Here is a 12,812-nt window from a genome sequence, read left to right as displayed (position 1 = left end):
TCCATATATGGGCACAAAAGGGGGCATGCCCGTATATGTGGGCATATACTGATGACATCATGGTTCTTTATGGGCATAAAAGAGACATGGACCGACAGATAAAGATATCTCCATATAGGGGAGGATGGGGGAAGATGAACCGTCGGGTAAGTTGAACCACCCCCTGTATCTTTAAAACTACACACATGAGTTGTCATGTGACCTCAAAATCAGGACACACCCACCATTTCAACCTGACTGTGAAGATGAGAGACACATGGACAAAGTGGAAAGTACATTTATACACAAAAAAAGTGTTTTTTGCTGGTCAAAGTAAAAAAAAAACTTTTCTGGAATAATCCTTTTTATGTTAAAGCAAAAGCACCCAGGTCTAAACTTATATATCATGCATGTTGGTGATATACCAATGTATAAAACCCATGTGAATCATTTAGCTAAACATTAGCCTGGAGCATTAAGCTAGCCATGTTTTGTCAAAAAGTGGCCATGGGGCAAGTTGAACCAATTCCTTGGAGTAAATTGAGCCAATTTTCTTAATGTGAATCACCATTCATATTTTTGTATTAAGTATTTGCTACTCAAATTATACTGAATGACCTTTAATTTGGATGTTTGCAAATGTTTGCAAATTTGCTATATTGTATTAACAATATTGCAAATATTAATATAAGGTTCTGAATAACAAACTTTATTTAATTGTCTTTATATTGTTTAAATAATAAATAAACAGATAAATAAGACTATTTGCTAAAGGGAAAACTGTTATTACATTATTTTCAATAAGTGAATACATTATCTGTTCAAGTTTAAGCTATTTACATTAAAATATCATGTGGTTCAATTTTGGATGAACTTACCCCTTACCTGGGGCAAATTGAGCCACATGACCAGTTTTTTTGAAAAGGTCATATTTTCATGGCCCTTTGTCATAGCTGCTTACTCATCATTTCAATTGATAGAGGACATCCTGAAATATGTGTAGATCATTAGATTTGACTGCCATCTCATTTTGCCTTGCTTCCAGGACAACTTAAGTAAAAAGTGGTTCATCTTCCCCCATCCTCCCCAGTATGGGCACAAAAGAGACAGTGTCACACACTGCACCGCTGCCTTTGAATTTGAACTGTGACTATAGATAGCTTCTTATTATTGTTGCCTTTGTACACATGGACTTATTCTGTTATTTCAGTATTTTCTGTATTTTGCCATGTGTTCCTGTTCTGTTCGGTTTTGGTTTTCTGTTACTCTGTTGGTTTTGTGTATCTTATTTTGTAGTAGTGTCCTGACTGTGCTTTGCTGTCTGCCTTGTTGCCTTGTCTCACCTCCCTGTATTAGTGTAACCCTAGTCACCTGTGTTCTTTTTGCCTGTCAGCCTATCCCAGTGTTGATTGTCTGTTTCAGTTCACCTGTGTCTAGTTATATGCCCCAGTTTGTGCAGCTCCTTGTCAGATAGTTGTTTAGTGTCAGTGTGTATATGTACTGTGTTTTGGCCACAAGCCATTCTGTATCATTCAGTCCTTATGTTGCCTGCCCCATTTTATGGGGAGTTTAAGTTAGAAAATAAACATCCTGAACTTTGATCTTGACATTGTCGCACTGCTTTTGTGTCCTCTGAACGCACCGTGACACACAGACCCCCGAGGGGTCGGCAGAGCGACGTCGGTGTGTGTGTGTGTGTGTGTGTGTGTGTGTGTGTGGATCATCAGTGTGACCCATAGCACCACAGTTCTAGCTGCTGTTCAGAACCCCAGGAAAGCCCCCCCTCTGCTGCTCTGGCCTTGCGTCCCTGTAGACAGCTGATTCATCCCAGGTCCCAGCATGTGAAAACTGACGCACGCCTTCCATTAATTCATGATAATTCATTCATAATAAATTAATAATTCACGCTCGCCTTCAGCAATGGCCATTTGGTCCAAAATGTAAGTAATCAGTATACATGATGAGAACATGAGCGAATATTTGGCAATTAAGGTCTAATATTGCTATAGAACCTGTATATCCAAACATCCAGTGCAAATAAAAATAAAAAGTTTTGCAACCAAGCGAGAAGAGAAATAATCAATGTACAGACATCACAAACTCGTGCGTCATCAGGGCTTTGGAGCAGCGAGGGCGGAGTTTGCCTGGAGCCGCGGTGGGATCCATAATTACACGCCAGAGGCATGACCATCCCAGACCCAGAAATGAAAGAAACAGTAACACTACCCCGTCCAGTTCTCCCCATCGCATGTGTGTGTGTGTAAATCTCACCCGTCCTCCAGGCAGTCCTTCATGATGTTGCCCTCATAGGGGGTCTTCAGCAGCGTCCCCCACGACAACAGCACTGAGGTCGGGGTCACGGAACCAATGACCAGATGAAGTGGCTTCTCCAGTTCAACTTTCCCTATAAGGGGGGAGAAGAAGGCCCTCCATCAGTCCGAGGTCCATTTTGATGTCGAACACCTCGTGCTTCAGAGTTGAATCTTATAGTATTATACCGTATGCATGTCATTTTTAATGCCACATATTCTTAAATGTATTCAGGAATCTTTTCATTTGTTTTTACCGGTGCAGTGTTTCTTCACGTCATTGAGTGGGATGGGCTGAACAGCGATGAGGTATTTGGGTTCTGCATCTGAAAAACCAAGAGGAAGGACGAGTCAAAACAAAGGTTGACCCGCATATGGCCCAAACGGCTCATGGGGGATATAGCAGCAGGGCCAATGGTGATGTGGAGGAATGCACACTGAACCTCCACAGATATGCTGCTCTCTCTCTCTCTCTCAGGGAAGCACAGACGTGCAGCGATGACTATAAACAAAGGCCCAAAACATTCATGAAAGAACGATTCCTTACCAATCTCTGTCTCGTAGGGCTGTCCGTTCTCGGGCAGCTGGATGAACTGCTTGGAGAACATGCTGCTGCCGTAGCCCAGGATGTAGCCCTCCAGCTTGGTGTCGGCGTTGGGACGCAGGAACTTCATCACGATGGTGTCTCCCGTGGCGTTGATGCGTACCTTCATGTTCTGACGTCTCACTGCAGCGGGGGACGGAAGAAAGCACATGTTCTATTCAAAATTGCCGGGATGAGATTCTTACTAAACACACACACTATACTTTGCTTTTGCAATAGCAATGATTAAAAGGCTGAACAACGAGCTGAGAGTGCACCTATTAACACGTTTTATTAAGTGTTTGTTGGGTGGAAACATTACAGTTAGAGTTAGAAGTATAATGCTTAAAAGCATTTTATACTGTGTGTGTGTGTGTGTGTGTGTGTGTGTGTGTGTGTGTGTGTGTGTGTGTGTGTGTGTGTGTGTGCGTGTGCGTGCGTGCGTGCGTGTGCGTGTGCTAGCACCTCGTTAGCTATTCCATGAGGTGCTAGCAGTGAGCATGGTTATGCCTTGATTCATGAAAGTGGCTTTGAATTACGACAAACGTTAGAGTAAATCCACACTTGGCATGAAAGTAAATTAGAAAACAGAGAGAGAGAGAGAGAGCATGGCATAAAATAGAATGCACACACAAATAGACACAAATGCACACACTTACACGTGTACGTATATGCACGCATACACAAATCATGCACACACGCATATAAACACACTGTATAGGCCCCTGCCAAGCATCTTGATGTTCCCTGCCACAGTGTCTGTCAGCACGGAGCCCAACTGCACATTGCCAGTGCTTGGAGGCAGAGTTTAACAAAGGACGTACACCACAGGTCTCCCAGAGAGCCCACAGGACAGCTCATGATATTGTTTTTGTTTTTGTTGTTGTTGTTGTTGTTGCACTTATTTTATGATTAATGGTGGAAGTATGAGGACGGTGGCTGAGAGTTCCTGACGAGTGTCTAATGATTGAGGTCTTTATAGTCACATGCACTCACAAGTTACAATACAGCTCTGGCAACATTGCAGGCATTGAAATTGTTAATACTTTAAATGTACTTTGATGATGAACGAAAGCCCTGACTTAACAACAACTGCAGTGATGGTGTGTGAGGTCAGAGAGCTGCTTGCGTGCTTCGTCCAAGAACAAAATCTGCGGTGGGTGAGAGAGTGGCAAATATGACACGCTTTACTATAGAACTAATATGTACTCGCTTTGTGCAAGACAGTATTCCCCTCAGCGCATATGCTTGGCTCACATTTAAGAGTTAAATGAAATAGTGGAACTTTGTTTGAGGCACTATGCCAGCAGTTGTCAGAGGCCAACCCAGAGACACAGAGAGAAAAGGGGGAAGCCCTGGGTTCGAAAAATAGTCCCATGCTTTTCCAGCTGTGTGCTTTCTATCAAAGCTGCATTTGTTTTTTTCCCCCCTCAATGTTTCCGATAAAACAATAGTGGGACTGACTCTGAGGGAGAGGGCTCAGAGTATATAAAACATTAGAAAAGTTCTGGCAGACATTTTTAAGCTCCAATACAAGCAAACACTGGCCCAGGCCCACAGCAACCCTGTCCAAAGCCTTGGCCCACACACCACTTGGGGACTATTAGACCTATCAGTGTTTCCAGCGTAAAATGAATAAAGATTTTAGAAATGGATCCAGTCATAACCCCTACAATCAATCAACTTCAAAGGAGAAGAATCAACAGCCAAGTATACCCAGAACAGACCGTCAAGGCATTGATGCGCCAAGTCACGTGTGTGTGTGCGTGCGTGCGTGCGTGCGTGCGCGTGCGTGTGCGTGTGCGTGCATGCGTGCTCGTGTAACCGCAGCCTGTTTTATGAAGACCATAGTGCAGCAGAAAACTGAGACATGTTAACCCGATTTCAACGTGTTGAAGCATAATCTGAAGGATGGGGCTCATCCCCATGGAAACAAGGGTGGTCCGCGCTCATGTCCAGAGAGTGCAAGCGGTGCCAGAGGCCAACGGTCGTTAGGCGTATACTGTAGCTGCATCCTTTTGGACCTGACCGTGTCTAGACCCTGTCATCACTGTGAAGTTAAAGGGAAACGTTGCATTGAGTCTTTTGTTTTTGTGGCTTTCGCCTTTATTTTATATTTTCTTATGGAGGGACAGACAGTATAGGTTGACAGTAAATGGGGAGAAGACATGCAGTGAAGGCTGTTGGGATCGGGAGTCGAACCCGCGGCACACTGCCAGACTGGATTACCAGCCCTGGACCACTGAGCCACGGCCCAGGCCCTTGTCTTGAGTCTTGAGATCTTTTTATTATCTCCACCAGCCCCACCATGCAGGCAAAGGTCTGTGGCCAGAATGTGTGTCTGTCTGTGTGTCCGGAGTTAATCTTGTAAACTAGACCGATCATTGCCAAATGTCTTGTGAAAACTGCCAGAAAGAAAATGAAATTGCTCCCTGCATTCTTTTCTAATTGGCCTCATGGTGATGCTTTATGTTTTGGCCTATATATAGCGGGGGTTCCCAAACGTTTTGACCCCCCCAGCTAATCTCATGTGTACACTTGACATAACGCCATGCCTCTACCACATTTTCATCATTCATTTTCACAACATCAAGAGACGTTGACAGCTTAGAAACATAATTGCCATCCTTGATGCATTAACACGCGCCCCTTTCTCGTTTGTTGTTAATATATACTGTATCCATATGGAATTCATTTGAATAGCAACTTTTGAGATCTGCTTGCAAAGCCCACCACGAAAAATCTGGGAATTAATGAAAGTCATGAGGAAAAGACCACATATTTCTGCACATGTCTTAGATAGCTGAGGCCAGGGGCCTCCTATAAGGGGGTCCTCGGAGTTACGACGGTGGTGCTGTCAAATTTTGTGCGATAGGAACCTTTTTTTTATATACAGGTTTAATGTTTGTCTTGTCTAAACAAACATTAAAGACGCCATTGGCAATGGACAGAGTTTAATGTTTGTTTTGTCACTAACACAAACAATAAATGGAGTGGGAACAACAGATGTTCAGGAGTTGGAGAAACACACATTGGCCCTGCCCTTCACGCCACTCTCCGCCCTCCACGCCAATCTACCTGCCCCTAATTATACCTGCCCAATACCGCCCAGAACCCTCCATGTTTCACCTGCCTCGCTGCGTCGCACAGCCTTTCCTACAGGCTTCTTGCATCCCACCTCCACCCCATTCACCTCCATAGTATAGCTCCTTTCTCTGCTCCCCTCAAAGGAGCTTATTGGCACTAGAAATCCTACATTCACATCGCTAAAGTGGAACAAACGATTAAAACAAAACTCTCTTCTCTCTACTTTCTCCACCTCTCCCGTTTCTCAGGTTCCTGCTGGAGGGTGACCGTCCATGCGCGCCGTAAGACGAACGCCATACGACCTCCTCCCCAAAGACTTCAGGGTCGGCGAATAATGATATCACGATGATGTAAGATGATAAGGGTTGGTAAAGCGCCCCTCACTTCACACGGGTGTGATTTGTTTTACATTAATCACTTGAACCCATAGCATCCCTGAGGGGAACATTAGCCAATCTGCAAGCACACAACGCCTGGCAGTTGGTGTAGGGAGGGAAAAAGAGCAGACGAAGTACAAGTTTATTGAGGGTTTAAAGTGGTTAACTGTCTGAAAATAGTAGAATACACTACATGAATCCAACACAATGCTACAAATGGATACTGTGTTGAAAGACTGGCTTACGCAAATCCAAGACCATCCATGGCATCTCGTTAAAACTTTTAAGGTATAGGGAATAAAACCTAATCCCATCACTAAAGTCAGCCCTTCGCTCTCTCGGCACATTCATATGGCAGTAGAGAGGGGAGCACACGCTGAAACATTGCACAATGTTCAGCTGCATTCCAAGGCTACGAGTACAAGATATACTGCTGACCAACCAGAGATGGAGAATCATCCTGTGAAGTACATTATGCAACGAGAAAATACTGTAGCTTGGTCCGTCGGTAATTACAATACCAGCTAAATTCATCAATCCGCAAAGAGTCAGCCAATAAACACGTCAGATCATACAATAAACAGTGCCACATCATTCAGCAAAACACCACCATGGCCCTCGTCCTGTTCTGAACTATAGGAGCCAGGCAGTGTGATCTTCTGGGTCTGAAACTGAGAAACTCCCTTTCACTGGAAAGGCTGAATGGAAACACTCACTGGAGGCAAGTGAGCTCGGGAGAGGCAATCTTGGCTCATCAGTGATGATGGATGGTCCTCTGGGAAAGGGAGTGGGTTAATAAGGTTGTCAGTACGTACGCACGCACGCACGCTCACATGCACGCACGCACGCACGCACGCACGCATGCAATCCTAAGAGAGTCTTTATGATGCTTGTGCATGTGTACGTACGCGTGAGTGTTCATTTATATGCATGTGTAGTGTTGGTGTATAATGTATTTCTGGAACCACTGTCAGTGTTTTCTAGTTGTTGATTTACATCCTTCTGTCTGACACTGCCAAACTAATTATTCTTGGCAACACACTCGTACTCTCCTGTCTTTGTATGACTATACTCACACTTCCTCTTTTCTTTCCCCCGCTAAATGAGGGGAACTACAGTACATGGAAGCAAGTGCTCTGTTTATATGCGGAGAGATTATTCTTCCGTGAGGTAATAAACTAGAAATATCCAAAAGCAGCATCTCAAATGTCTCGGAATGGGACAACAACAGGAACGACCTGATTTATTGCGAAACGTGTGGAAGAACCGTTTGCTTTTGCATCTTGACTGTTGGATCAGACTAAATAAGGAACTCGTATCCCGCAAATTGAACATCACAGCTATATCTGCTCCACTGCGTGATGTCAGGCACTCGTCTCAAAAGCATTCAACGTAATTTGCTGTGCATACACTTTACAATCTACATGGATCATAATGTCTATGTAATTCCTAGAATAACACACGTGCACACGCTCGCACGCACACACACACACACACACACACACACACGCACACGCACACGCGCGCACAGATAATGAGTCTCAGCATGATTTCATGCAGCTCTGGCATATGTTGGACTCTCAGGTTTCTTCTGTCCTGCATTGGGAATGGAGGAGGGAAGAGGTACTGTATAGTGAGGGACTTCATGGCCTCCGCCGCTGGGGGAGAGAGGCAGAGATGTTTAATGGCCCTCGGTATAAAACTGTCGCCTTCATTTAAATCAGTGAAGTGTCAAAATCCCTCGAGCCTCATGCCATGCAATACTGGTAAGTAGTGTAAAGAGAGAGAGAGAGAGAGAGAGAGAGAGGCAGAGAGAGAGAGAGATATGCCTCTCAGGAAGTGTCTGTTGATATAGATCAATAGTGCTGACCTACTGTATATTAGCCCTAATGAGATACCCTATAGCTGTCACCCAGGGGGGACCTCGACCCACCTGTTCAATCCCAGCATGACCTCTCACATCCTCTTCTGTCACTGGAACCACACTCTTAAGGGTGATTTATATATACATAGTTGAGTGACATCACGCATAGCTGTTGTGATGCGTGGTGAGCTTGTAGATCTGCTGAAACGGGGCTTTATAAGACTCTGGGAGCCGTGGAGGCTATGTGGACCCTCTAGTCTGCACCTCGAAGCCCAGCTGGAAAGAGTCTTTGCCGGGGCCGGGGATCACTCTCCCACGTTCTCCCCTCGCCTTGGCTGGTTCTGTGCTTATTCCCCGTGCTCTCACACTATATCTCCCTGTGTCAGATTCTAACCGAGCAACAGCTGTTACCCTCACTCAATCTCTCCTGTCCCATATCTGTCTTCAGTCATCTTTCCAGCCTCCGTGACCCTCTTTCAACTTCCTCTCAATCCCTTAAATCCATCTCTCTTGTCCTCCACTCCCCTCGGGTAATTTCTCCACTTTTCCTCTCCTTGTCCTCATCATTACTCTACACGTGATATAAGGCATGTTTTGACTGGCACAGCTGTTGTGTGGCTACCTTATTGCTCCACACCTACTGTAGCTGCCATTGTAAAAAAAAAAAAAGTCATCTGTGAAATATAAACAGTAGGCTACATACTGTATACGTATTTTCTATAGTTGAAAAAAGCATGCACAGGGCGCCTGTTCAGGGGAGGGAGAGGAACTGTGGGGGGGATAGCATACCTCCACATTCGATACGCCCCCTTAGTCAGACCCTTCAGTGTCAGGTGAAAAAAAGATGGTGGCTTGACGGCCCGCGGGTATCGGAGGAGACCCGAGGCTATCTTCACCCCTCCCAATGACTTATTGTGGGGGTTTAGCAGAGATGGAGTACTCATAGAGAGGGTGGGGAATTGGGAATTGGCTTATATACGTATTGAATTGGGACACGAAGGGGAGAATTTTCTTTTTCTCTTTTGTCTGGGAGGGGCATGTGTTTTGCTCAACAACATATAGTATTTTCATTATTTACCTGCCCCTGAGATTTCTGTTATCGGAAAATTTTAAATAAAAAAGATTTTGAAAATAAATAAAAAAGCATGCAAAACATGTCATTACAATATCACATTACATAACACGCGTCAAGCCAACACCGGGGAGGTGATCCAAGAAGACGAGCGCGGACCATAAACACCCCTCCCAAAGCAAAGACACACATACACTCTTTCATCCCACTTCCAAATCTGCACACTCTGATTGTATGCAGGCCAAGTTTAGCTAGCAACACATTGGAGGCTGTCTGGGAGCCAATACTTCACAGTCTTTTCCACTGCGCTTGCCTCTTCTCACTGACTCCACTCTCTTCACTTCAAATCACTTTTATGACCGTCAAAGTCTCTAAAGGGTGCCCAACTTTAATTCACAGAAAACAGCACGGCTGCACACACACCATCAGCTCAAACAACAAGAAGCCAGAAATCTATTTGACCGTGTGTGTCTGTGTGTGCGTGCGTGCGCAGACTGAGACTGCGCGCGCGCGCGCGTGTGTGTGTGTGTGTAAATGTGAGCCAGTGCGTGCATGTGTGCATCAAGTGCATGTGTGAGGGTGGGTGGGTGTACAGTACATGTGTGTGTGTGTGTGTGTGTGTGTGTGTGTGTGTGTGTGTGTGTGTGTGTGTGTGTGTGTGTGTGTGTGTGTGTGTGTGTGTGTGTGTGCGTGCGTGCGTGTGTGTGTGTGTTCAAGTGGCAGGATAATGATACAATATGGCAAACGTTGGTGGAAAATCTGCAGTTTTCCACAACTGTCGGGACGTGAGAATCTTAATCAGTAGAAAGGCCCAATACAGGCTAATTTGCGTTAGTGTATCCTGTTTAAGCCCCTTTTTTATGGTTATGTCTGTAAAAGAAACCACTAGTTGGGAGCTATGTTTACAATATATTCAAATTGGTAATACAAAACCTGCAGAAAATTTAGTTCTGGGAAGGGTCTGTGCTCTGCATGTCTCCCATATGTCTTTTGTTTACATCACAAGACTCCCTTCATAGGGTCTTTGACGTAAACACATTAATGAGCTCTTTAATACAAATCTTTACAGAAACAATAAAAGATCTCTTGCCAGAAGCAATGAATGAAAGTAATTAGCTAGCTTGTTAACCGGACAGATTTTCTGCTTGGTGGGTGATGTGGGCACACGGTTCTGGGAAAGCCATATCCCACCAGGGTGTCCACATACGAGCCTAACCCCCATGACCACCGACCTGGAAACACTTTCACTGGACACCGCGAGCAGCGGCATGACCTCTTTTCTCCGCATGCGTCTGCTCTCCTCATTTCAGGGAAATGGGAATAGCGCACTTGGGTCATAAACACCCAGTGTTTGCATAGTTCCAAATCAATTACGTTTTAAATGGCCGTATACGTTGCTGTACAGTGTGGAGTTTTGAGGTTTTTTTTTTACAGTGTTGGGATTTGAGTTTTTTGCTTTTATATTTTCGAATAAATAAAAGTTTCAGTGTGCATTTGGAGCAGAGAAACCGTCTTAATGCCATGTGCTGTAATCATGGAGTGCATCTAGATCTGCTTCGAGGATACACCCACAAAACAAGTGTCTGCAATGGGAACCCCAAGGAGGAGCTACAGTACCTTATGACCACATTATGTGCCGATTAGGGTATTATCTACTGTAGCCATATACTGTATATGCAAAGAGATCATAAATACAACATCTCTACTATATCCCTTAACCGCAGCATCGATCACACAACAAATATTTACACAAATTAGAACTGCCAACAGTTCGTCTCGGCTGAATCACAATAACACATAAGATGGATCTGTCATGTCTGAACAAGCCCCACGCAACTTACTGTGCATCCCAACATGTGACTTCAAACCTAACCAACACAAATGCACATACAGTAGGCTATACACATATCAATGCGTTCCATCAACCAGCAGCTTTGCTCAGCAAGTGAGCGTTCATTTAATCCTTGAACTGTAAACAGTGTAAACGGTTCAGAGTTAAATCATGTCAAGGATGTCAGGACATTTTAGAATCCTCTGATATAGTGGCTATATTTCAGTACACACACAATGCTGATATACAGAATGCCACGTACCTCTGCTCCTGTGGGAGCCCGCGGAGGGGCCGGATAAAGCAATCCCAGCTACGAAGAGCACGAGGAGAAGGACCAGGAAGGTGTGGGTGGTGGCGGCGGCGGTGGCGGTGCTGCGCTGCATCATCATCATCATCACCGACGGTCTCTGCAGGTGTGACGAGGAACGTGCTGCTGCTCGCTGTTAGATGCTATAGGAGCTGGACGAGGAACTGAGCGAAGCAATTTTTGCAAAAAAAAAAAAGAAAGAAAGAAAAAAAGAAAAGAAAAAAGAAGGGACCTTACTGGGAGGAAACAACTGCTGACTTAACCTTGTGAACAGGATGAAAGTTGGACTATAGCTAGTGTAGGGACGAGAGCGGTGCTGAGGAGAGTTCTTCAAGAATGTATGCTGTAGATAGATAGTTTGTATAGTGGCTGTACTACTTCTCTGAGGTCTGGTAGCTCTCAGGACTAGTACAGCTCACTGGACCGGGTGTCTGGACGTAAGCGGGCTCCTCCGGCACCATCTATAACCGGCACGGGAGGAGAGGGAGGGGACATGAGGGGAGACGCCCCCCACCCACTCCACATTGCACGTATACGAGGTCCTTTTTCTCTGCCCTTTCTTTCTTTTCTTTCTTTCTTTCTTTCTTTCTTTCTTTCTTTCTTTCTTTCTTTCTTTCTTTCTTTCTTTCTTTCTTTCTTTCTTTCTGCCACAGCCCCCTCCCTTCTTCATTTCTCCCTCTCCCTCTCCCACCCCCACCCCCACCCACCCTTCTTTCTCTCTGTCTCTCCTCTCTCACTGTGTAAAAAAAAAAAAGTTCTCTCTTTTTCTTCCCTCCTCCTCTGTCCCATCCCCCCCCACACACACACACCCCCCCCTCCTCCTCCTCCTCCCCTTGGTCTGGCGTGTGCCCTTCAACTTGGCTTTCCATCCCACCCAAGGCCATTTTAATCCTTTCAATTGCTCATTATCTCTTTCTCTCGTCCGTTCTTTCATTCTTTCACCCTCCGTTAGCTTGTGTTGACTTTCGTAATGTTCTGTGTACACTATTTGCCATATCCATCTCACTCCTCCACAACACGTGCAGATTCGGTCCATTTATTTTCCCTCCTTTCTTCGCTCGGAACCACAAAAAGGAGAATTCGAGAGTTTTTTTTTTCTTTTTTTTTTAATGTTGATAACTTGTGTTATCGTCCTGTATCCAAAGCGCTGCAGAATGTAGGGGGGTTTCTTCCCATTTATACTCCCATGGAAACGTTGTCTGTCATCCCACAAAACACACACGCGCTGCCAAAAGCAGAAACACATTATGACCCATGCAACGCTGCATGCACAGCGGCATGAGAGCCCTTCAGAATCACGTGCTGCAGACCGCATATACTTAAATTGCACATGCTTCAAACATGTCATTCTGCAGAATGCAGACCATCACAAACACATGGTGATGTTGCATTGCCCCATTCTT

General features: G+C 45.0%; 1 protein-coding gene across 1 annotated transcript in view; it reads right to left on the bottom strand.

The window, feature by feature from the left end:
- Positions 1 to 11,948, bottom strand: part of abi3bpa (ABI family, member 3 (NESH) binding protein a) — a 38,217-nt gene extending 26,269 nt beyond the window's left edge. Inside the window, exons 1-4 of the mRNA XM_083777116.1 lie at positions 11,365 to 11,948; positions 2,836 to 3,015; positions 2,546 to 2,614; positions 2,251 to 2,383 (exon numbers count right to left, since the gene is read on the bottom strand). Of these exons, the coding sequence (XP_083633242.1) occupies positions 2,251 to 2,383; positions 2,546 to 2,614; positions 2,836 to 3,015; positions 11,365 to 11,497 (515 nt within the window). The 5' untranslated portion in view covers positions 11,498 to 11,948. The remainder of the gene's footprint in view (positions 1 to 2,250; positions 2,384 to 2,545; positions 2,615 to 2,835; positions 3,016 to 11,364) is intronic.
- Positions 11,949 to 12,812: the final 864 nt, after the last annotated feature.

Source organism: Protomyctophum parallelum (genome assembly GCF_964188405.1).
Source record: "Protomyctophum parallelum genome assembly, chromosome: 11".
In the NCBI taxonomy this organism is placed as follows: Eukaryota; Metazoa; Chordata; class Actinopteri; order Myctophiformes; family Myctophidae; genus Protomyctophum; species Protomyctophum parallelum.
Note: the sequence above shows the minus strand (reverse complement) of the source record. Positions and strands in the feature narration are given on the sequence as shown.